This window comes from Rhamphochromis sp. 'chilingali' (genome assembly GCF_963969265.1).
Source record: "Rhamphochromis sp. 'chilingali' genome assembly, chromosome: 13".
Classification (NCBI taxonomy): domain Eukaryota; kingdom Metazoa; phylum Chordata; class Actinopteri; order Cichliformes; family Cichlidae; genus Rhamphochromis; species Rhamphochromis sp. 'chilingali'.
Window position 1 is genome coordinate 5,939,088 of NC_137940.1, and position 23,912 is coordinate 5,962,999.

Sequence of the window (23,912 nt, forward strand, 5' to 3'; positions counted from 1 at the left end):
TGTTTTGGAGTTTGTACGTGTTTTGTCTCTAGGGGCCACCGCATATATTTATATATAAACATATATAAATAAAACCACTTGTTTTTACGTTAGTAATTCCTTTTGTGCATAATTTTATATTATTGTTAATAATAAATTAATTAAAGCAACAAAACAACCCGAAGAGCCGGTTCGGAGCCGAAAGATCCGGTTCGGAGCCGAAAGATCCGGTTCGGAGCCGAAAGATCCGGCTCTTTTTAGTGAGCCGAACCGAAAGAGCCGAATCTCTAAAAAGAGCCGGAAATCCCATCACTAGCAAGAATACAACTGGATGTTATTAGTCTAGCAAATTAGCACGATAGCAGGCGTTAGCTTTCCTCGCATACAAAGTTAATCAGTCTGAATCAATATTGTGCTAGTAAGCAGCACATTAGCTTGTTAAATATTAGAAAACTGTAAATTTACAACAGTACTTTCCAAACTATTTCCTATATCGTTAGCTTCATAGCATAATTGCCTAAGTCAATGACTTAGGCACTTATGCTATGAAGCTAACGATATGCTGGTTTTTCTAACAAGTGAAAGCTGTCGCAAAAGAGGTTTACAAGTTCTCTTTCATGTTTGAAGCCAATATTACTTCTATAGTTAATATTTGTCCCCCTTCGAAGTATTTAAATAAAAAAAGACAAAAAATAAAATTATTCATAAGATAACACAGTTCACGTGAGCTTTTCATGACTGTTCCTTTAATGGAAAAAACCCACCCACTCAGCATGTGACCCAACAAGGAAGTTTAAATGCGAGATTAATTAAACACACGAGTTGTGTTTTTCAAGCAGCTCTTGTGTGTTTGTTTTTCTAACGTCTTATGGGGCTGTAAATGGTAACCGCGCGAATATAGCAATGAAGTGATAAAAGTGTTGTAGTAATATCCATGCATCGACAGGACAAAATGTTTACATTTCTACTGATTTGCACTTTAACGTCGCTTTTAACGCTTGGACATGCATCGCTACCTCTTGTGATCAATACTTGGCCATTCAAGAATGCAGCGGCTGCAGGTAGGCCAATCTTTTACACGACTATGAATTGTGTTAGACAAAAAAAAGAAAGATTCATTCAGGCTGGAGCCCAGTCACGTGACACTGTGGTCTAAAATTGCAGTTAAACAGAATCCACACACACCAAAATAAAAAAAATAAATCTATATATACTGATCGATTGTTTTCTGGCTGAGCTTTAACAATCAGTGGGCGATTTGTCACGAGGGGTTTTGCAGCCCACTGAATTTATACCACTGTTGCGCTCTGTATTATACTTCCGCTTTCAAATTGAGATCCAACTTGTAAGTGTCCTAACGTATAATTTACATACTAGTGTATATCCATGCTGTTGTATTGTTTGGTCTGTTATACTGTTGGCAAACTGATATACTTAATCATGTTGAGAAAAGTAAGAAAAGGTAAGGTGGGTAGATGGTGTTTATATGAATAACAGATGATAAATATGAGCTATTAAATATTCATTTACGGCGAAATGTGTTCATATGTATGATTAAGGGGCCACGTCAACTGTCTAATTATTTAAAAAAAAAAAAATAGATAAAAATAAGCCTACTACTACACTCATTAGCCAGCTGCCAACCCCATTCAGTTCATAATGGCATACTTGCAAGTTCCTTAATACAGTAAACTTAACTTCATAAGTTAATGTGTCAAATGATGTAATGCTATATTGATAGTGTAAACATCACTCTTTGGAAATATTCAATATTTAGTAAATCAGATCTTGTCCTGAAATTTAAATAATATAAAATAGCCTATTAGTACGGTTGCAAAGCGACATGATGCATAATATCTATTATCGATTGGAACCTTCAGGGATACAAGATGTACTTGTGCACCAGTTTTGGTTGCTCAACTCCTGATCACTTAAAGGAGAAGTTTGTGAGCAAACAGACAGAAAGAGGGAGAGAGAGTTTGTGGGTTTTAGTGCAATATTTCACTAAAGTTACAGCTATGTAGGTTTGCAGACAAAAAAATAAAAATAAACAAACAAAACATAAGGTAATTCATGATCTTCAGAATAGAAGGACAAATTGGATTTAGCAGCTGCACTCCTGTTGAGTCTAATATGACAGTTTTCTCAGAGTATTAGTTTGGTTTTCAGAAATGACACATAAATTATAAATAAAAATAACTGTCTATAATTCTATTTAGCTGCAGAATTTATTGTTAAAGTCAGTAGAGTCATGTTGTATTAATTAGCAGGCATCGTGGTACTTGGTGACAATCACAGCCATTGGTTCTCAAATGCAAAGGTTTGCTGGTTGCTGTTGCTCTGTAGGACTGTAGGCTTTTCTATGGGTACATATTAGTCATCACTTGCAAGAATCATTGTGTTCATTATGATTTTGTTGCATTATAATGCAAGAAAATGCATACAAAATTCTCCAAGAGGAGAACTGTTTTTTTTGTTTGTTTGCTGTATTCATGTGGCTCACATGGAGCTTATCCATACAGTATGTAAGGCCATTAGCGGCTTAGATGGGACTGCGAAATGGACAGAACCTGCTAGGCTTCTTAGCTGCCATTGCCACGTCTGCCCATACTCAATTTGATTTCCTTCTGGATGATACATTGGACATGTTCAAATTGAAACTGAAAATATTTCAGCATTGCTTGGGACTTATCCGTCAAGTGGATTTTCACCAGGTGCACAGCTCAAAATGAAAAATGATAGAAATGGTATTCAACATATTTTGAGCAACAGCTCAGACCTGTAGATGATTAAAGTTAACTAAAAATCTCACTATTTGATAGATGGATGCCCTTTCATTTATCAGATGCATATCACCTCTTTTCCCCAAGGAGGATATGAAAATGAAAAATGTACCCAGCTATCTGTTTTGCGGCGAGATATTTAAAGGTGTAGTCTGTGAGCCACGGCTATTGATCCGCCCATGCAGGCCTCCTTTCCTTTGGGGGCTTACAGAAGCAGATGACAATAGCAGGCTAATCTCTTCCATTCAGCAGCATTTTCTAAAAGAAAAGGATGTAATGCAGAGTTTGATATGAAGAAAAAAAGAATTATATCTCAAGACAAGAGCACTAACTTGAGAATAGAATTTCAAGAGAGATAAGTCATAAATGATAAGAGGGAGAATATGTGTGGTGCTGAACACAATGAATTTAGAAGCAAGCTGGTGGCAGGCTACCAGTTGGTATTTTGATCCCCCATGGGCACTTGGGGGATCAGTGACCAAATGCTAGTGTGTTTTCTGTTTAATACCTCTGTTTTGTACTGGTCATCTAAGACAAACTTTAGCTCATAGATTTTTAAATTTGACAAGCAGATGCCATCAATTCAGTTCTATACCCTACAACAAAAGATAACCAAACAAAACACTTGTTTGACAAGTGTTTCTGTAAAATTTTGCAGCCAAATGCTACACTGGTTGACTACCAAATGTACAAGATATCTCTCAAGGCTTTGTCAGCAGTGTCTTTGTCAAAATTCTGTCAAACAGATTTGCTAGACAGAGGGATTCCATCCTACCCTTGCAAAATGTGACTGGCAGAGGCTTCCTGTCATGGGGACAGCATTTGTTTCATTGTACAGTATATTGCATGCTGATTGATTCATTGTGTCTGCAGCATGGAGTGCCCTGCAGTCTGGTGGCTCAGTGTTGGATGCAGTGGAGAGAGGCTGTGCCCGCTGTGAAATGGAGCAGTGTGATGGCAGTGTAGGCTATGGCGGGAGCCCAGATGAGTCTGGGGAGACCACGCTGGATGCATTGATCATGAATGGGTAAACCGTGGACATGTCCTGTGCTTTTATTATTAGTAAAAATCTAACATGGGGTAAAAAAAGAAAAAAAAAAAAGCCACTTCTATAACAGCACAGTTAAGCAATAAAGATTGATAATGCAGTTAAAAACTGTTACGTTTTTCTCTAGCTCCTATTTGTCTAGCTTTCCCCCCAAATCTTATGATTTAATAGTATGTAATGAATGCCTGAGCCTAAATGAGTATAGGATTGATTGCATTTTTTAAAACTGGAAATTACATATATTTAAAAGAGAGTTTCTTAGATCTTGACCATGCTAATTAAGCTCCTACAGTTTAGTTAAGGCTTTTACGAGCCTTAACTGGTTCTTTCCTGTAACTTGTTCTTCAATAAAACAGTCTCAGTAGGATCTGAACATTTAACAATTATTATGTCCTAAAATATTACATTTACCCACTCAGAAGTTTTTATGGGAAGTAAATGTAATCTTGCAACAAAACCAAGCGGCAAGCTGTTTGTTATTTCTCTGTGGAACAGTGCTTCTTTTATTTTGCAGGGAAATTGACATTTTTTGGCTACAAAGTCATGAATACATTGCGAGGATAGGATAGTCTCCTCCACACAATCCAATATAGCTGCATAAGAAATCCAGTAGGTATCACCAGCAGATGTATTGTAGCCTCTGAGTGCTGGAATCTAAACCATAAAATTTAATGTAATCCAGCAGACCAGTCTGGCAATAAATATCAGCTCTGCAAAATTGTTGAATTTCTGATACTGTGTCAGGGAGGAGTTAGCTCTGTGGAAATTCTAGAGGCTTTAGTTTCTTTTGATAAATATTAGAAACACATTTCAGTATAATGTAGCCTATTACACTACCACCGCAAAGGGCAGCCCTTAAAAATTAGCTTCCATTCACTCACACTCTCAGAGAAAATTCCAGGCATTTCTCTATTTGGATTTAGCTGAAGAATGGTGTGTTACAGTCACCGCTAAGTAAGCCAGGTGTGTCAGTGCATACACTCCCTTACTGCTGAAAAACATTGTGTTCATCTCTGGGCAACTATTTATGAGGGGTACAGGGGGTTAGCAGTGTGAGGGCAGTGTGTGATGCATGCACCTATTGTTGGAGCGTGCACTCATTCCTAACACTAGTTTATGACTGATATATATGACTTGCAGATACTGTTTGTGCCCAGTAAACCAGAAATGATGTTTATTTTCTGCGGATTCTCTGTGAGCAGTGATACAATGGAGGTGGGAGCAGTTGCAGACCTGAGAAGAATCAAGAATGCCATTGGAGTTGCAAGAGCTGTGATGGAGCACACTGAACACACATTGCTAGTGGGAGAATCAGGTATTATTATGGTTTACGTCGGCAGGAATTGTTTTCACATTCTTGTTATTTGTTCAATATCATACAGTTTTATTAGAGCCAAAGAATTTCAGACACGGTTTAATCTTTAATCTGTAGACCTCGTGACCTGCAGTAAAAAGTCTTGAGCATAAAGAGAATTCCAAACCACAAGAGTTTTTATTTTTCCTTTTCCACTAAATTAGCACATTGTGAGAACTGCACACTGGTATGCAAGTCATTTAAAGGAATCTGGAGGCCAGTGTTGAATCTTTTTTCTTCCCCAATGTAAAGTATTTTTAAATCAAATAACATAGCTCATATGTCGAGAAATCCTAACAATCCAGCGAATCCTTATTGAACCTTTATTCTTCAGGAAGTAGTAAGGTCACTTGCATTCAGAACATTGGCCTCTTGTCCACCTTCAAAAACCAAGGCGACAAGTTTAAATGAGATGGAATTGCCTCAAGTCCCTCCTTTGTTTGTGACCCTTTGTTTTTTGTTATAACCCAAGGTCAGAGTGGTCCAGAATGTCTAACTTGACCTGAAAGTATTACTTCTCTTTTTATAGCTTCAGTGTTTGCTGAAAACATGGGCTTCATTGCAGAAGACTTGACTACCAACAAATCTGTGAATATTTTCTCAGAGTGGCTGAAGGGCAGCTGCCAACCTAATTATCGAAAGGTGCGTGTGTGTGTGTGTGTGTGTGTGTGTGTGTGTGTGTTTTAGGCTGTGTGTTTTTCTCACTTGTGTTGGCTACAGGCGTGCTGCTTCTAAAAGACTGATATTAAACAGGACAATTGACAAGCATACTAAAGTAGTTCATAAAAGAGCCAGCTTTTGTGGTAGAGGTGATGCCCTACAGCAGTGGGTTGTTGCTTTTCTATAGAATGCTCCTGTTAATTTTGCCAATAACTTCCCCAAATTTCCAAACTAAATCAGCTGTTATCTGTCTACAGAGTATCCAGTGCTCAACTGATTAAATTTAAACTAGCTATACAGCCCAGTACAAGAAGTGCCTGTTCAAAGTTCATCTTCACAGTAGTGGAGGAATAGATAACACTGATCACTTGCTCTTACCCTAAAGGGTCCTTGGATGTTTTAAAGGGTTTTAAATTCACCTTATTGGAATAGAATATAGCACTTTGCTTTGTTACTAATGCACAGGCAATTTGAGAACACATTCGAGCTTTGGCATGATGAACAAAGTGTAAAGAAGTAAAGTTGCTTCTGTTAAACATTCTGTATTAAAAGACCTTTTTAGTCCACGTGTTAAATTTAACCTGCACCCAAAGCACAAATGTTGTTAGGGGTTTTCAAAAGTCACAGGTTTTACAGCTGTTCACCCAACTCAAAGGGATTCCACTTACCTGTAACTTCAAAGGAGCACACTGAACTTTTCACACCACTCTATACAGTCAGTTGACTCACTCATATCAGCAGACAAGACTCCTTGAGTTAGAGGCAGGGAGCCCTTTCTTAAACTACCCCCATGCTCTGACAGATATCCACATCTTGTTCTCTGTGCTGACACACTATCCAGAAGATTGAGGTGGTCCAAAAGGTTGTCTGTGTCTCACCATGACATGTTTGACTACTGAAAGACAGGGAAGACTCCCTACTGTATGTTATTAAATACCAAACCACTTGGTGACAATAGCGCTGATGGTTTTATGTAATTAAATCATGGCAAATCAGAGTGCTCGCAGATCAGCATGTCTAGCTTGTGTGCCATTACAGTAATTGAGTCTCGGGATAATAGCATTATGCAAACAGTGATGCAGTTTTGTCTTCTGTTGAAAGAATGTCAGTCCAGAGCCTTCCAAATCCTGTGGACCATACAGGCCGAAGGCAACGTGGAAACAGAGCAAGAGGGCACGGCATGCTAATATCCATGCCCATGACACCATAGGTAGGTTTTTACCAGCTGACACAGAGTCGGCTTTCCTTAGGCATGTTATAATTTAGTATTTAACTACCTCATTGAAACCAGACAGGTATGAAAATATGTTTAGTTGTATAATGGGCCACATAAAGAAGGCTTTCTGTAGAGTTTCTAGAGTTTGAATTTGTATTTCTGTCCAAAAATACTACTCAAAAATAAATATTCCTTATTGCTTCTACATGAATTCCCAGTTTAATGGGTTGGAGCTAGAGTTATATATTACTGATCAGTGTGCTTGGAACTACTGGGATATTTCATGGTGTGTTCGAAAAATTTAATCAGTGTCGACACTAGCTCACACGGGAGCTTGTAATTACTTTGTCTAGCCCCCCCCCCCTTTTTTTTTTTTTTTTTTTTTTTTTTTTTAAACCTATGAAGAGGTGGCTGGTGTTTCAGAATCAATTATTTTTTTGCACCAGGGATGATCGCTCTTGATCGTGATGGCCATGCGGCTGCTGGTACATCAACCAATGGATTAACTCACAAGGTTCCAGGGTATGTACATTATAATGTTTTTTTTTTATCCATATATAAGATTACATACAGGGTTGTACCTCAGGGTTAGCTCCAGATGCATATTTTTTTGTGTACTTTTTATGAGGCACTCTACTGTGTTTACATGCTCATGTTTCCTGTCCTGCAGTCGTGTCGGGGACTCTCCTATAGTGGGTGCAGGTGCCTACGTAGACAGCTTAGCTGGTGGTGCTGCTGCCACTGGAGATGGAGATGTCATGATGCGCTTTCTACCAAGGTACCTCAACCATTTTATTATTAAATAAATAATAAATACGCTTTTTGTCTTTTGTGTCAGGAAAAAAATAATCTACTTAGCAACATAACTCATGTTAGAGGGGTTTATTCTTAAGTGTAACTAAGGGGGTGGGAAGAGATTTACTTTCACTCTATAGATTATTTCAGTAAATCAAAATAGGTGTTATATTTATTCCAGAAAACAATGTGAAGTTACTCTGTTGTTGTACTTATAATTCTTTAGGACATCTCGTGTGGTTTGAAACTTCTTTGTGACTTTTTTCCCAGCTACCGTTTAAATAAAAGGACTGTTGGGTGGCTTTTTCCTTGACAGATTTATTTATTTATTTTTTCAAAGAGAATATCGACATATGGGACGTGTGTTGATTTTAAACAGCCAACTTTGGGCTTGAGCCCCAAGCTGCAAGTGCAAAAATAGTATTATAAAGAGTGGAGGTGTGACTATGTTGCCCCAAAACTGTCATTTGTACATTCCACAGCTGAAGTGAGATTTCACTAAAGCGACTGTTTGTTTCCAGGCTGTGAGAATATATTTGTCTCAGAAGGGTTATTTTTTTTTTAAGCTTTATTTATCTAGGATAGTTTAGCGTGCACACATACTGAGCTGAATCCAGCTTAACATTCAGCTACACGCATGCACAACACAACCTGAAGGGTCCCCATTTTCAATCAGATTATTATTCACTTCCAGGAACTGCTGGGTGGTTAGAGAACCGTGTTACTAGTGAAAGAAAGCCCTTTTCAAAGCCCAGGTTTCTATACCTGGTATGTCTGATTACAACTCTGCCCAAGGACTATGCTGTCAAATTGCAGCAGCACCAGGCCATTTTAGAAACGGTTGCCTTCTGTGTTGGAATCATTCTTAAACTGCTTATCCATGAATTCTAAATGTTTAAGTGACTGTGAGATGATTTCCTATGTTGGATGCACTATCTATCTATCTCTCTATCTCTATCTCTATCTATCTATCTATCTATCTATATCTAATCTATATATATATATTAACACAAACTAATTTTCTTGCAATGCAGTCTGGAAAACAGCATGCAGGATTGTACTTGTCCTGTCAGAATAATTCACTGAGGAACAAGGCTCTTGGAAATTTTCCATTTAAAACCCCCCCATACTTTCACCGAGGTCAATTATAGAAAATTTGCAGTGTGTCACTCATTGTTTTGTACAATTGACCTAAGGCTAATGGAGTTAATGACACCAGCAGTGTCTGGATGGAGCAAATAATTTAAAAGTAATGGTACATTAATACAAATGCTCCTCATGTTAATTTTTGTACACTTTGTGCATTATGTTCTTGTATACCATAGAGTGAGGCAGGAATCCTTCTTTTTCCCCATTAAGTAATTATTCAGGTTGTTGCGTTATTTTATCCCATGTTATGACTTCAAGCGCATCACTGTCATGATCCTGGTTGGAGGCCCTGACAGCACTTGTTAGTTTGCCTCATGTGTGCTCCGTGTAATCCTGCCAACAGCTACTTGGCCGTGGAGTTGATGAGGGCCGGGGTGGATCCCTCAGCAGCCTGCAAGTCGGCCATTTCCAGAATCAAGAGGCATTACTCTGAGTTCTTTGGAGCTATCATATGTGCTAACACAACAGGGCATTATGGTGAGTGTTGGAGTTTACAAATCGTACAGTTCCTTGCCCAGAGTACTGGCACAAAAACTGACAAATGTATACATATTTCTTTAAAGTAATACTCACTTAAAACTTTATCATAAACATGTTTGAGAGGGAGATGATAACAAGGCAGTCCTTTGTAAATTAGACCTGAACTGAACAGATACAATTCAAAATTTAAAGATTAAAAATGTAACCATAATCCAGTGGCTTTAAAACAATATTTTACTGCTATAATATCATTAACAAACAGTAACATTAAGTATGCTGAAAAGCATACTTGATGCATACATACTTTTCAAGCAAATGCTTTCTGGGACTGAGAAATAGCAGCCTTAATGAAGTTCAGGCATTGCTGTAGCAATCTTTTGTACAAGGGTTTAACTAGATCACAGCAACATTAAAGTTAAATGAAGCTGTCTTCACTTCTGTTTCTTTTACCTTTACTCATCAGCTCCAACAAAATTTGTTCTACCCTAGAAGTTATTTTGTTCTCAGGTCAACCACCACAAAGTCTGAAATTAGAGTGTCAGCCAAAGCGGCACACCCTTCATCTCTTCTTGTTCAAATAAGACAACCTTTTCATCTTTAAGTAATGTATCCATTTACCCTACATCCACAATGTTTTCGTTACCACCTGCTTCTTACTTTGGCACCAGAGAAAATGAGGTCTGAATGAGACACCTGGATAAACAGATGTTAACAGGTTATAAGAATTCTCATTGTCAAACAGCATATGCATTTAAAAGTCGAATTTCATGTCACAACTAAATGGGGTCTTAATGAGAGAGGGTTATAAAGGTTTGTGTTCCTGCAGTACTTCAATTTCCTCTTCATCTCTGCAGGTGCAGCTTGTAACAAAGTCCCCGGCTTAGACAAGTTCCACTTCATGGTAGCAAACTCCGAGACAAACGCACCAGTCCTAAAATCTGTTGATTGCTTTTAAATAATTTATAACTGTATGGATATCTTTAGAATTAATACTATACATGCAAATTTTATGATCATTTATTTGCTAAATAAAATCTGTTTTAACTGTTGATGGTTTTGCATTTTTGGATTTATCTACATGTCTTAATTAAAGGTAAACTCATAATACCAAATAATTTGAAACAGACTTTATTAGAGATTTATTACAGCTGGTACGAACAAAGTTGGCCATGATTTGAAGGTCAGAAGCTTAAATGGACGGGAATATAGAGCAAGGGTATATTTGATATATTTGATACTTGTCATCCAGTCATCCACCCCATTTCTATATCAAGTTGTTTTTATAAACATTGAGGATTCAGGGTTTCACTTGGGAGCAATATATGACATTAGCAACCAGGTAGGATGGAAACCCCTGGTCCATTCTCGGCCCACTGGAAAAAGTCACACTGTTTCCCCTTTTGAAAGCTGCAGGTGTAAAAATTCCTGCCGTTGTTGGGTCCTAGTTTCAGAACAGTCCTCATTAAACAGCGCTTCCCGTGGTGACAAGAAGGGAAGTGCAAGTCTGCCCACTGCAACAGTGAAAATAAAGTTTGGTTAGCTTGGACGTACAGTTGTAAACTTTTATTTCAGTTATTTAAGTGTTTAGTGAACAGACTGCTAACAGACTGTGCAAAGGCTAGAAAACAAGAGAAGCAAATCGAAAACAGATAAGCTGCCTTCCACTTTCACCTCAAAGAAGTTACACTTGGTGTCTCTGGGTAGCGAGCAGGAGTAGAACTGTCGTCCCTTATTCTCCCCCTCCTTGTGGACCACTCTGAGGACAGCTGGGCGACGATGGGATGCACAGCGAGGGGCACTGGGACTGAGAGGAATGGAGGTTGCACGGCTTGTCGCTTCCATTTTGTGGGTACTGACAGGAGTATAGAGATAGTGTCATCAGTTTGAAATGCACTGAAAATATAACACAGCCAAAGCTGTCACATGAACACTAATTAGCAAACTAACCATTTTGTCTTGATGTGTGTTTTTGGAAAAAAAAAAAGTATGTTTAGTATCATACCATGACTGTGTGTGTGTGTTTTGTATTAAAATACTAAATTTTGGGGGTTCCCTTCTTAAATCTCACTCATTTCCCTGAAGTTGCAAAACCTTCTCTTATTAAAAACTTACCCATGAATATCCAAGTAAGAGATTCACTCACCTTGAGTTTGAGGTTCCATTTTGAGCACTGTTACTGGGAAAGGGGCTGTGATCAATTCTCATTTTCTTGGATGTGTGACTGTAGGAGGCCAGTGATTCCCCATCGGACAGCTCGGCTCTTTGCTTCTGCCAGCCACCAGAGGCATAATTGGGGCTTGTTGTCCCTTGGCAAACACTGTATTTATATAAACCTCCTTCTGCCGCCAAGGAATTCAAATGACTCCCGGCTTGGGCAAGCGGGACTTTTGCAGGCTTTGCCTTCTTGCTTAAGTCGGAGAAAACAAGGGTGGAAGTCCCAAATGCAGACCTCCAGTTGACTTTGAGCTCCTCTTGTGGTTTCTTGAAGGCAGTGCAGGGGTATTTAATCAAATCAGCAGTGAAGGGTGATGCTTCAACGCTAATGTCATCTGTGTGGACTGGGGAGATGGAGCCACAGAGAGAAACTCAATTCATGTTCAGCAGCTGCAGCTCATTCTGATGCACCGACTGCACCCATAAAATGCAGGTTGTTGTTAGTTTTAAGTGGTTAGCTTGCCGTATCATTTATCAGTGGGCAGTATATTGCCGTGCTGTGTAGTCAAATGAAATGTCACACAATATGTGGTGCTGAAAATGCCCTCATGCAAAATGAACCACCGTATCAAAAGCTTTAAAAATGTTTTCAGTAATGGACTATGGAGCCTGACATAACAGTCATTAACAAGGAACTGTGAATAAATATCACTCTCCAGTCCCTCAAAAGCTACCATTAAAGTGGCCATGAGCAAAGCCCTTAACCCCCAACTGATTCAGAGGATATGCACAGGGGTCCGTTGCAAATGTATAACTGTACATATGCAAATCAGGGTATTACTGAAAGAGCGAGTGTGCTCAGTCAGCTTTCCATGGAGAAATAAGTGTCTGTTATTCATTTAAATCAACCTCAAAATGTCACCACTATTCTCACTTACTCACACGCATCTTTTAAACAGTCCAGATGGACGCTGACATATGTGACGTAGCCTTTAAACCTTGTTAAAACTCAGATGATTATATTGGACTTAAGGATTCAAATCCCACTCCCATCCTCCCAAAATGGGAAATATTTTACTATCTAATACCACTGGACTAAAGGGGTTTGTTCTGGTAATGATTAACATAAAAAGACTCGGTAGTCTTAATTCAAATAAAATATTACAAAAAAGGAAAACAATTTAAGGGTACACAGTGAAGCCATCATAGCAACGTGTCCATGTCCTTGAAGCTCAGCACAACCTCGGGTTAACAGCTATTCAGTTGTTCAATCAGCTATTAATTAAGAAAACTGGACTGTATACAAAATACAAACTAACCCTTAAACCCTTCAACTGTAGCTTTATGCAGCAACAGTGACACTACAAGGACATTTCTTGCAGACACTAAATGGCCAACTGACAGACATGCTCATTATCCGTACTGCAACATACAAACACACACAGAGAAGCTGCGTCGCCTCGCTGCAGTGTCACTCTGCCATTTTCCATCTTTTTCTGAAAAGTGCTTAAGCATCGCTGTCTAACTGTACAAGATATCATTCAGCTAAACAGCAAAACTATAGCTACTGTTTTATCTCTTGTTAGCAAAGACATTTTATTCGCTCCAATTGAGTGACTATGAAGACAGAACATTTCACTTACCCTTGGGTCTTGGAGTGAGGCAGGCATCACACGCTGTTGCTGCTGGCTGGTTGATGAGTGTGCAGAGCTGACAGGCCCAGTCCTCTTCCTCTTTCTTAGCCACATTATCACTGGTTCTGTTGCAGGCCCAACCAATCAGGCTGTTTCGGACTGGAAGCTTACTAAATAAACAAAGCAGGGCAACGGTGATGATTATAATGTACTTCTGCTGCTGCGAATTTTATTGTGCAAAAATGTGGCGTTTCCACAGACATACATTTACTACATTACTAAATGTGAGTCACATTTGTATTATTAATGTTACTGTTCCACATGTTGAGAATAATTGGAATTATTAGCTCTCTAAAGTGGTTAAAAATTAAAAGTAAATATATTGTGTTGTATATAGTTTAGAATAGGGGTGGGATAGATGCAGCATAGCATTGCCATATATTGTATAACTGAAAAAAAACATTAACACTGGACACACTTAGTTTGACAAAGCTACCTCCTAATTCAGAGCAAAATAATGGACCAGTCGCACCAATAAAAACAGGAAAATAACCTCCTTGTATCTACAAAAAAATGTAAAAAAACAAAAACAAACCTGTCACAGTCTGACTTGGACTGACTGCAATCACTCTTAGACAGATTGGTGAAGATATTACTGTTTAAGCTATTATTCAGTTAAAAACAGCAGGGTTGTTGAATGCAAATGTAATGGTTAAATGTAAATTTCTGTTAAATGGGAATTTCTTTTATGTAGACAGCAACAGTTGCTTGATGTTTAATTTTCAATGATTTGTCCTTGTTAATTGCTATATTATCAGAAATACGTAAATGCCAAGTTAACCCCAAAACAGATACTGACAGTTTAACTTTGGGGACACAATTAGCAGTTAAAAAATTCATTGCAACATTCATTATATTCCAAAATGTTAAGAATAGCAATTATACTGTATCAGCATTGTGATAATATCCTACTGTTCTGTTAGTTTCTATTTTATAGTCTATATACGTTGTGCTTGTGGTGGTGGTCAGAGGGCCCGGTGGCGCCTGTGTCCGGCAGCCTCGCCTCTGTCAGTGCGCCCCAGGGCAACTGTGGCTACAATGTAGCTTGCTATCGCCAGTGTGTGAATGTGTGTGTGAATGGGTGGATGACTGAATGTAGTGTAAAGCGCTTTGGGGTCCTATGGACTAGAAAAGCGCTATACAAATGCAGGCCATTTACCATTTACCATTTGCTTATGACATTTATTAGATCACCACCCAGTGTAAGATTTATGCTACAGCTACTTTAAATTAGCAGTATTGGTAATCCCCCCCTTTTTTTAATGCTTCTGTAATGGTTAGGCCATGTATGTGCAACATTTTTAATGAAAAGAAATTTTTATTTCAAATAAAAAATTTTTATTATCCATGAATTGTCAAATTTACTGTTTTACTAAAAAGTGGGGGAAAATTATTATAGTTTAGATTACAATTATTTAATTGCATCCCTGAACAGAAAAAATAGTTTTAATGGTTGAATGTTATTCTTGATTAATTTCTGACTTCTCAGAGATTTTGACATGATCGATTTCTTAAATGTGGGTTATTATGAAGGGTTTATTAATACATTTGTTAAGCACTGTACATTATGAAGTTAAATGTGAAATGAGTATGAAGATGAGTTCTTCATGAGTTTCAGAAAGGTTTTAGACTGGGTAGCTCATTTAATTTAATAAAGAAAAGATTTTTGGATCAAATGATAGCCATTATGTGTTATCACAATGGCTCATGGGGGAACGTTTTTTTTAGTTTGTTTTTTTAAAGCAGAAAGTCACCTTCAGTCATTATAAGATTTAAGGTGGAATTCAGAATCAGCCCATTTTGTTTCCTTATTGTCCTGTATCCTGGAGACTCTAGCATCTTTTGTTTAATGACATAATGAACATTATTGAGACAATAACAATCTAAAATGGTTGCTTGAAAGAGCGATTTCAATTAGCTTCTTATTTAAGAAATAATGGGAGGTCAAAAGAGACCCCTGTATCAGTCATGAGTGGGAGATAATGATGTTAATGATGATGATAATGATATACTTATGTACCTAGTTTCCTGGTTTTTGTTTGACTTTTTTGAAAAGGTTCTTGGATAAATATGTGACAGTCTTTTTTTCCCCTTTAACTTTGTGAGATGGAAATGACTAACACTTGATATGAAGGTGCATTATGATTTCATGTATAATTGGCCATAAAATGCCAGCGTAGCTATATTATACTTTCAAAAGTAAGTGTCACTTTATTTAGATATATGTAACTTTTCAGCAGTAAAATAATTCCTAAATTATCATATTTTTTGGGATTGTCTGCACAAATAAACACGATTCTGATCAATTCTGTTCAGAAATGTAGTCACCCAATTACAACAGCAGTTGTAATATATTAAGATATAAACCATGTAGACACCTATGAAACTTTTACCTAGGCAAATAATTACAGTTCAAGCACAGGAGAAAACAGGCAAGAATGAAATGTGTTTTATATAATTGCTCCAAGCGTACATGATAGTGCTCTGACATGAAGCTAGACTATGTTTGACAAGAGGGTAAATCTGCAGCGCCAACAGTCATGGAGGAGCAAAGTAGCGGCGGCTTTCAGGAAACTTCTCACAGATTGCTTCATCAGCTGTGTAATGCGTTGTAAGGGCTTTAGACTCTAACCCCTCGCAAAGCTTTGCTCAAACACAGCCCAGGAGGTGTTGAGCCTGTGCCCTGTCTGGCAAACACAGCCTTATATGCGCATTAATTTCCCTCATAACACTTCCCACTCCCTGCCAAGCCCATCTGCCTGCAAAGATGGCCTCTCTAAATTTGAACATATTATCTAAAGAGCTTTGGAACTTTATGAAAAGACTGAAAAATGACACCTAGCTTTACTATGTTGGTTTCTTTACTGCCCATATATGTTTAATAAGTTAGTGTGTTAGCATTTTAAATACAAAAGGTACATATTTTGTAACAGAAGAGGAATTGTCGCTTTATTCTATCACTGGAATATTTCCACTCATAGTTCTTAGACTCCCGAGTTCCAAACCTTTTTCATCCGATGCACCACCAAAAACCTATCCAACGGACTCAAGTATCCCATTCATCAAAACCACCTGTAGTCGAATGTGTTTAAACAGCCATTTATCTGTGAACTTTTTATGTAGTTCAGTATATTTCACTGTTTGCTTATTATTCCATTCATTAGTCCAGCGCTTTTTGTTGTAAATCTATTCAGCGGCTATTTAGTGTTTAGTGGCCACACCATGTTTTTCGATCGTTATTCCAAAAGGCGATGAGGATGCTCTTTCGAAAGACAGATAGTCCTACATTTTCAAACATAATATAACCAACATTTATACAAAAGATTTTTATTGATTTCTTTTTCCCAGTATGTCCTAAAATTAGGTTTTCCCAGAGAATTCTATAAGACTAGAAGTCTTTTTGCAGGAGTGGGCAAGAAAAACTGGGACTGTTGTGGTGAGCCTCACAGAACAGAGAATAGAATTAAGTTCATCTTATATGTAAGTAAAGATGATGGAAATGTGCAGCTTAATGAAGGTAGTATGCTGTGCAGAGCTGTAGTAACTACAGAGGGATAAAGTTGACAGGCCATTCTACAAAGATATGAAAATAAGTTGTTCAAGCTAGGTTAGTAAAAGGTGATAATCAATGAGCAGCAGTAAGGCTTCATGCTAAGAAAGACAACAACAGGTGTAATGTTTGCTTTGAGAGTGTTGATGCCATTGAAGTGAAGAGAAGGTCAGAGTTGCACGATGTCTTTGTGGAATTAAAGCATTCCATAGGGTGTCAAGAGAGGGACTGTGGTAGTGCAGGGAGGTAGTCGGGAGTAGCAGATAAGCATCTGAGGGTGGTGACAAACATGTATGAGGGCAGATAGACAGTTGTGTGGTGTGCCGTGGGAGTGACAGATGGGCTTAAGGTGGGGGTGGGAATACATCAGGGATCATCTCCAAGTCCCTTCTTGTTTGTAATAGTGATGGAAAGGTTGACATATGAGGCTAGGCAGGAGTCTCTGTGGACTATGATGTTCGTAGATGACATTGTGATCTGTAGCGAGAGTAAAAAGCAGGTGGAAAAGAACCTGCAGAGGTGGAGGTATGCTCTAGAGAGAAGAGAAATGAATGTCATTTGAAGCAAGACAGGATGCATGTGTAATGAGATGAAATTGTGAAGGTGAATGAGTTTAAATATATGAGGTCAACCGTGCAAAACAATGGAGGTGAAGAAGAGAGTGCAGGTGGATGCAGATGAGTTTTAGTGGCAAATCAGTGATGTGTAACAGAATTTAAAAAGCTATGCTTTGCTATTATGTCTGATTTGGAGAGAGGTGGTAACAAAAACACATCCCAATGAAGATCTTCACTGGGGATGACCAGACTGGACAGTAGGGCTGTTTGATATAACGATATATATCGGATGACGATATAAAAACGTCTATCGTTTCATTTTACACTATCGTTTGTTTCGTGGTGTCGCAAAATAAACTGTTTACAGCAATATTTTTTCATCATTTTGATGGTCACTGAAGTGGCTATATTAATTTCTTAAAGTTCTCTCTTTCTCTTATATTTTATATAACCACACTACGAACGGACAAGCACCTGTTTTTATGCGTTGTCGTTAGCAACAACAACGGTAACAGCATCGCGTGTCTGCTTGTTTATGTTCCACATAAACCTTTCACAATAAAGCTCAAGATCCTGTTGAGACTTTCCAAAATAAACTGAATCACGTGAAAGAGCAGATTATTTACGGATGAGAATTAACAAAGAGCCGCCAGGTGCTAAAAAATAAACCTTAGACTCAAACGTTAGAACAGGCTTTTCCCCGCAGCACGCCGTGTAATAAATACTCACAAAGAAAACGGCGGCTGTTACAACTTATGTCTAAAAATGTATCGTTTCATGCATCTGTTAAAACACTCGACTCCAGCTACATGACGCCCAGCTGGAAACACTTCCCGCAAGACGAGCTGCCCGAGATTCACAGAATTTACAGAAAATGTTACATTTTTGTGATTTATATCGTTATTGGACGATAGAATTCATATATCGGGATATGAGATTTTGGTCATATCGCACAGCCCGACTGGACAGGTTTAGAAAAAGCTCAGGTTGAGTGTACTGGTGACCAAACCAGAAAGGCAAGGCTGAGATGGTTTGAACATGTGTAAAGGAGGGACAGTGAAAATATTTGTTAAAGGATATTGAATATGGAGCTGCCAGGCAGGATGGAAACAGGAAGACAACTTATAAGATTCAGGGATGTAGTGAAGGAAGACATAAAGAGGTTTGGGGTGACAGAGGAGGATGCTAGGGACAGGGTGAGATGGAGGCAGATAATCCACTGTGGTGATCCCTTGTGTAAATGGGTACTAATCCCTGTATGGATATCACTGATAAGAAGGATGCACTGCATTGTTGAGAAAAAACAAGGTACATTTTTAATCTCCATCTTAGTTAAAACATAATTGGTGGCGGATATTTTTACAGCCTTCAAAGGAGCAGCCTGTAGAAGAATAATACCTGCTCAGTCATAAAGGTCTACAAGGGTTTGTACCTTATGTTCACTCTGCTGGGATCTCCTTCTTGACAATGCTCGCAGAAGTAAGTCATCCTTCCGTTATCTCCAAGCCGACAGACTGTGATGACATGAAAACACTGGCCGCACTGGGAACGCTTGTAGACTTTGTAATGTTTGTAGAGGGGAGAGCCAGATTTGCGACACTGACAGAGATGAGGAGGGCACACAAGAAGAAATAAAAGTATGAGGATAAAGAAAACAGAAAAAGATTACCCTTCCTCACTTCTCTGTTATGTATAGAAAGCAATATTTGTTTTTTCTGTTCTCTAGGTAGTGGGGCTTTGGCTTTTGCTCTCCTTTCCTGGCAAAACAGGATTTTTAGTTAATCTATTCTCGCAAGTGACTCTAAATGAGGTAGCAGCTAAATACCCAATTTAAATGTGCGCAGATCAACATAAACCCATACAGATCCCATTCAGATCCAAAAGACCAACTTGTGATTTATGCCTAACCTTGTAAAACAGAAGAGTAAAATCACGAGTCATTTTCACCAAATGGTGAATCTGTTCATCTGTCAGCTGCTGAACCTAAAAATGACAGAGCACATTTAGTTACAGTTCACAAAAAGGAGACAAAACCTTATTTGTGTAGCCTTTCATTTTAAAACAGAGACAAATAGCACTTCACAATCAAAATCAATACTACAAGCACATAAACAATAAAGCACCAGATGGGAATGAGAAAGACTGTTTTAAATTGATGTAATGGGAAAAATAGCCAGCCACCAAGAAGCTGTCTCTGGCTCAGACAGTGTATAAAAACAGTACTTGTTGATCTTTCAGGACTCCTAGGGGCTTGGTAATAGAGGAGAAGCTCATAAAGATTCAGTGGTCCCAGAAGAAGAAGGGGCCAAAAGTCCTAGATTAATGTTTTGCTTCAGTGTGCTATATTCTCATATCCTATCTAAAACTTTCTAAGGAGGGCAAAAATTCATTTCAGATTGGAGCCCCTAGTAATGTTTGAGTAATAGAAGTATTCATCCTATGAAGTTCTTTTACCTGCAATAAATAGGCCACTCAAAAATTACACCTTTCTTGTATAGTTTGCCTACCAAAAAAATATTCCCAAAGAGCCATGTGACGTATTGAATCCTTCACAGTTCATGTGATATCATTTCCAGATCAGGATTAGAAAATATTTTATTCATGTTTTAGGATAAATATATGCTATAAATCATCGAGAAAAGCCGGCTCGGGTTGCAATAAGGACCATGTACATTCATGAAAGTAAAAAATATTTCCATTTTCAAAAGGCACAGAGGGAAAGGCATATCTGTGCTGCAATGTGCTTGTTTGTCTTTTCCCTATTTTACCCACCTCATTGCAATACATCACTCAATAATACAAGGGCTTAAACTTTTTCTGTGAGAGTTTTGTATTCCTCTGCTGAACACAATCTATCATCTTTTCCATACCTTCACGGCTGGGTGGAGGCCAGAGTCAAACAGGGCTTCGTTTTTAATGATGTTGCCGACTCCCGGCATGACGGCTTGGTCAAGGAGAACGTCGCAAAGCATCCTGCTACTCTGCCTCCTCACTGCTTCCTCTGAGTGGGAGAAGCTGAACTTGGAGGAGCATACATCCAGACTCTCCATGGCCCTAACCCTCTGCTCACAGTCTTCTGTTAACCTGCAAATACACAGTTGTAGTAATGGAAAAAGGCAGAAAATATATAGCGACAGTTATTGGAAGTGTGCCACGGGGTCAACTGGCGCTCTCAAGGTTACACTTTTCAAAATTGTTTCTTTCATATATTCTGTAAGGTGTGTTTGTTATGGGATGGAGTAACATAGGTGAAACCTTCACACAGAACAAAAAAAAATGTGGGTCTGACTGCTGAGCATTACAACAGGACCTTACAGACAATGGTCGGGACAAATGCTGAGCCAAAAAGGCTGCGTTTTTCATGCAACAACGGCCACTGTCTTCAGACACAGCCTAATGTAGGACATACTCACTCAATGAGACTCATAGCCCAAGGTGAACTCCTGTCACCTCAATCTATCTAGGCTGGGCTGGTGTCCCTGTTACCTTATTTCCACTGTGCTGTCAAAGAAGCACACGGTGTCGTCAGTAAGGTGTATTTCCAGCACAGGAGTGGAGTCCTTCCTATCCCTCCTCTCAGCAGGGTTTATACGCATTGATCCATTCATACCAAAGTGAACTCTAGAGGATGAAAGCAAGGAAGACAAAGAAAAAAAAAAGGCAAACTTCATTTAAAGACAGCATGTCTCGATTCATTTTACACTCGACACTCGATCACAGGATCATGGTCTTGTGGATGGAAACTCTACCCTTGGAAACTTATCGTGCAAGGTGTCATTGCCTTGCACAACAAAGCTCACTAGTTCATTTACATAGATATGAATCTATCTGTCCAATGATGATTATTCAAAATAACATTTTCATTTAAAAAAAATAATATGAGCACAGTTAGGGTGGCATTATATGAATGAATATGTTCCTGTAGATGCAGTAATATCTGTTGTAGTTGCTATCTCTCCAAATTACACTACTGCAACCACTGTCGTTTTTTGCATTGGTCTGATTGAAAATCTGGATGTTTTTCTATTCTATTCTATTCTATTCACTAAATAACCAAAAACCACTTGGTTCTAGTTTTTTTTGATTAAATAAATAAATACATACAAACATACTTAACAAAATTATCCATATTGACTATTTCTCCTTATCACCATTATTGGCAAAAGGTAAAAACACAACTGAAGATTTGAACACTGTGCTGTGTACAAACACAAAACACATAAACCAACCAATAACTGGCTTTAATACAAGGGAACAAATAGCTTAGCTTTTACTGCCACAAAAAAAAATACATTTTTGTAGTACTTATAAAAGCTGTAAGTTAACCCGAGCCTCCTACGAACTGATTAGAATTGTAGACTTTATGACTGCTCTTTTTAGAAACTCAGATAGGAAAAGATGGACATAGCTTCTGGGTTTGAAAAAAATGAAACCATTGCTGGAGTGCCTTAAACCTGCACTTGTTTTTTGTTTTTTTTAATAGCCACCTGGGGGTGGCTCTGGTAGTTGCAAAAATAACTCCAGTCCTATTGACATCTAGAATATGACCACTGTAAACACTTTCCTGCTTAGTTCACAGGCTCAGTCGCTCTGTTTGGATCATATTAAATTAAAACAAATAAATAAATAAATAAATAATAAGCCTACTTTGTAACTTTTGGTCACACTATGTGTATTTTGGCTAACGATTTATGATTGACAAGTTGTTAGCCAGTGAACGTGGGGTTTCACAATCAGACCCGCCCCACTCACGCATCATATTGGGTTTCAAAACACCAAGATCGTGACAGCACAAACACTCATCTTGATACGATCTTCAGAAACCTTAGGTGACAGCACAGTAGCTATGTCCATCTTTTAAACTGTTTATGAGAGTAGTGCATGATCATATAAATAGATTCATATTGCAAATTATACATATTTTGCTTACAGTGGGATGACTCAAATATTGAATCAAAGAGCAGAAAGCTAATCGGCTTATTCAGAAAAATGTGCTTCACTTTGAAAAGAAAATCCCAGATGTCACAGTTTTCAAAAACACTGAATGCAGCATTCATTGGTGACATCCCTCCAGACTCCGGTGCACATACAGTCGGTTGATAATGACAGAAAATGTCTAGACATTTATACAAACAGAAAGCAAAAGAAAAGAAAAGAAAAGTTGTTCGCTTACCTTAAAGCACGTAGACCAAAGTACATGAAGAGCTCCTTTCCCAGGGTTTCCACTCCGCTGTACTGACAACCATAAAAACAGGGGAAGGCGTTTGTCTCGGAGCTGTTTTTCTGTACAGGGATATAAGCCAGTTAGCAGAAAAAAAGCACAGACGAAGGCTGTCTTTGATCTTCTTTAATAACAGCTAGGTGGCTAGCCTACACGCCAAATTTACTACATAACTTGTTCCACCGTGACATACAGTCTCACAAGGTTACTTACGGCTGATGTTGTCAGACTGCCTCTGATCGCTTTTACTTTCTGTCCTTTCTGGACTTTTAAGCGGATTTTCTCTCCGTTTAATGTGCATCCCGGCCCTTCAACCATTTTCTATTTCAAGATATAAAGTCAAACTGTGCGTCAACAGTCCAAAAGTTTTGTTGTCGTGATCGTTCCCCGCCACAACATTCAATTTTGCGCATGTGCGGCACGGCTTGTACCCGGAACTTGATGCATTAAAGGTACATTAACCTATTTTTCATAGCAGTGTCCTTCTTTATGAAAACAACATGTACATAGACATGAATATATATTAGGGGATTATGTAAGTATGTATTTGCTTTATAATTAATTCCTTCCCACTCTATCGTCATCCCTTGAAGAGGTTTGTTATTTTTTTCCTTTTAGTGAATAAATTCTTAATATGCTCTTCCTCCCAGCCCTGCGATGTCTATGCATATATTAAAGGGCGTGAATAAGAATAGAAACAAATAAATAAACCAAACATGAGTAGATAAAGTAAAGAAACACTCTGTGGAGTAGCTGTGCATTCATTGGTACCCAGAAATATATGCAGTAAGCAGGCTTATTAAAATCAGAAACAGCTAAAACGTTAACGAGATGCATGCACATCAGTGTATCAATAATTACCATCCAAATTTATCTGTATATGGCTCTTCTAAATAATAATTATGGCTACCTTTGGTACTTTTTAGGTACTTTTTAAAATTCTTATTATATAACTTGTGGACTATCAGTTATACAGCTTCTGCACCTGTTCCCTACCTTATAATATTTCAAATACTTCGCATAAACGGTAATAACATACTGATTCTTTTTTCTAAAAATGAATAAATGAATATATAAATATAAAAACATTGCTATTGTAAACAAGAAATTGTGGTGAAACTGCAGAAGAGATTAGGAGATTTTTAAAGTCTCATATTCTCCTATGGGACAATTTCAAACGTAATAAATCGTCGTGCATAAATTAAAAAAGGACACGGAACACAAACAGTAACGTGTTTCTGGCAGTGCACTATATGTATTGCACATTCATAG

The 23,912-nt window shown here is 38.2% G+C and overlaps 2 protein-coding genes across 2 annotated transcripts; one reads left to right on the forward strand and one right to left on the reverse strand.

Moving 5' to 3' along the window:
- Positions 1 to 754: 754 nt before the first annotated feature.
- aga (aspartylglucosaminidase) lies at positions 755 to 10,513 on the forward strand. The gene is made up of 9 exons (XM_080900202.1): positions 755 to 1,040; positions 3,636 to 3,789; positions 5,013 to 5,125; positions 5,694 to 5,806; positions 6,926 to 7,034; positions 7,487 to 7,562; positions 7,711 to 7,818; positions 9,328 to 9,461; positions 10,319 to 10,513. Exons 1-9 carry the CDS (start codon positions 914 to 916, stop codon positions 10,417 to 10,419), a joined length of 1,035 nt encoding a protein of 344 aa, XP_080756328.1. The 5' UTR covers positions 755 to 913; the 3' UTR covers positions 10,420 to 10,513.
- An 82-nt stretch (positions 10,514 to 10,595) lies between these two features.
- On the reverse strand, positions 10,596 to 23,043 carry neil3 (nei-like DNA glycosylase 3). The gene is made up of 10 exons (XM_080900201.1): positions 22,854 to 23,043; positions 22,593 to 22,702; positions 20,906 to 21,040; positions 20,290 to 20,503; positions 19,328 to 19,402; positions 18,852 to 19,018; positions 13,262 to 13,422; positions 11,608 to 12,022; positions 11,136 to 11,316; positions 10,596 to 10,975 (listed from the first exon to the last, which is right to left on the reverse strand). The coding sequence occupies exons 1-10, from the start codon at positions 22,956 to 22,958 to the stop codon at positions 10,793 to 10,795; spliced, it is 1,746 nt and encodes a 581-aa protein (XP_080756327.1). The 5' UTR covers positions 22,959 to 23,043; the 3' UTR covers positions 10,596 to 10,792.
- Positions 23,044 to 23,912: the final 869 nt, after the last annotated feature.

Excerpts from the sequence above, each read along its gene's own strand:
- neil3 (XM_080900201.1), bottom strand. The coding sequence starts at position 22,958 with ATGGTTGAAGGGCCGGGATGCACATTAAACGGAGAGAAAATCCGCTTA. Across the intron at positions 21,041-22,592 it reads TTTGGTCTACGTGCTTTAAG|AGTTCACTTTGGTATGAATG; the intron begins GTAAGCGAACAA and ends TTCATCCTCTAG. Across the intron at positions 12,023-13,261 it reads CCTCACTCCAAGACCCAAGG|TCCACACAGATGACATTAGC; the intron begins GTAAGTGAAATG and ends CCATCTCCCCAG.
- aga (XM_080900202.1), top strand. The coding sequence starts at position 914 with ATGCATCGACAGGACAAAATGTTTACATTTCTACTGATTTGCACTTTA. Across the intron at positions 5,807-6,925 it reads GCCAACCTAATTATCGAAAG|AATGTCAGTCCAGAGCCTTC; the intron begins GTGCGTGTGTGT and ends TTCTGTTGAAAG. Across the intron at positions 9,462-10,318 it reads TAACACAACAGGGCATTATG|GTGCAGCTTGTAACAAAGTC; the intron begins GTGAGTGTTGGA and ends TCATCTCTGCAG.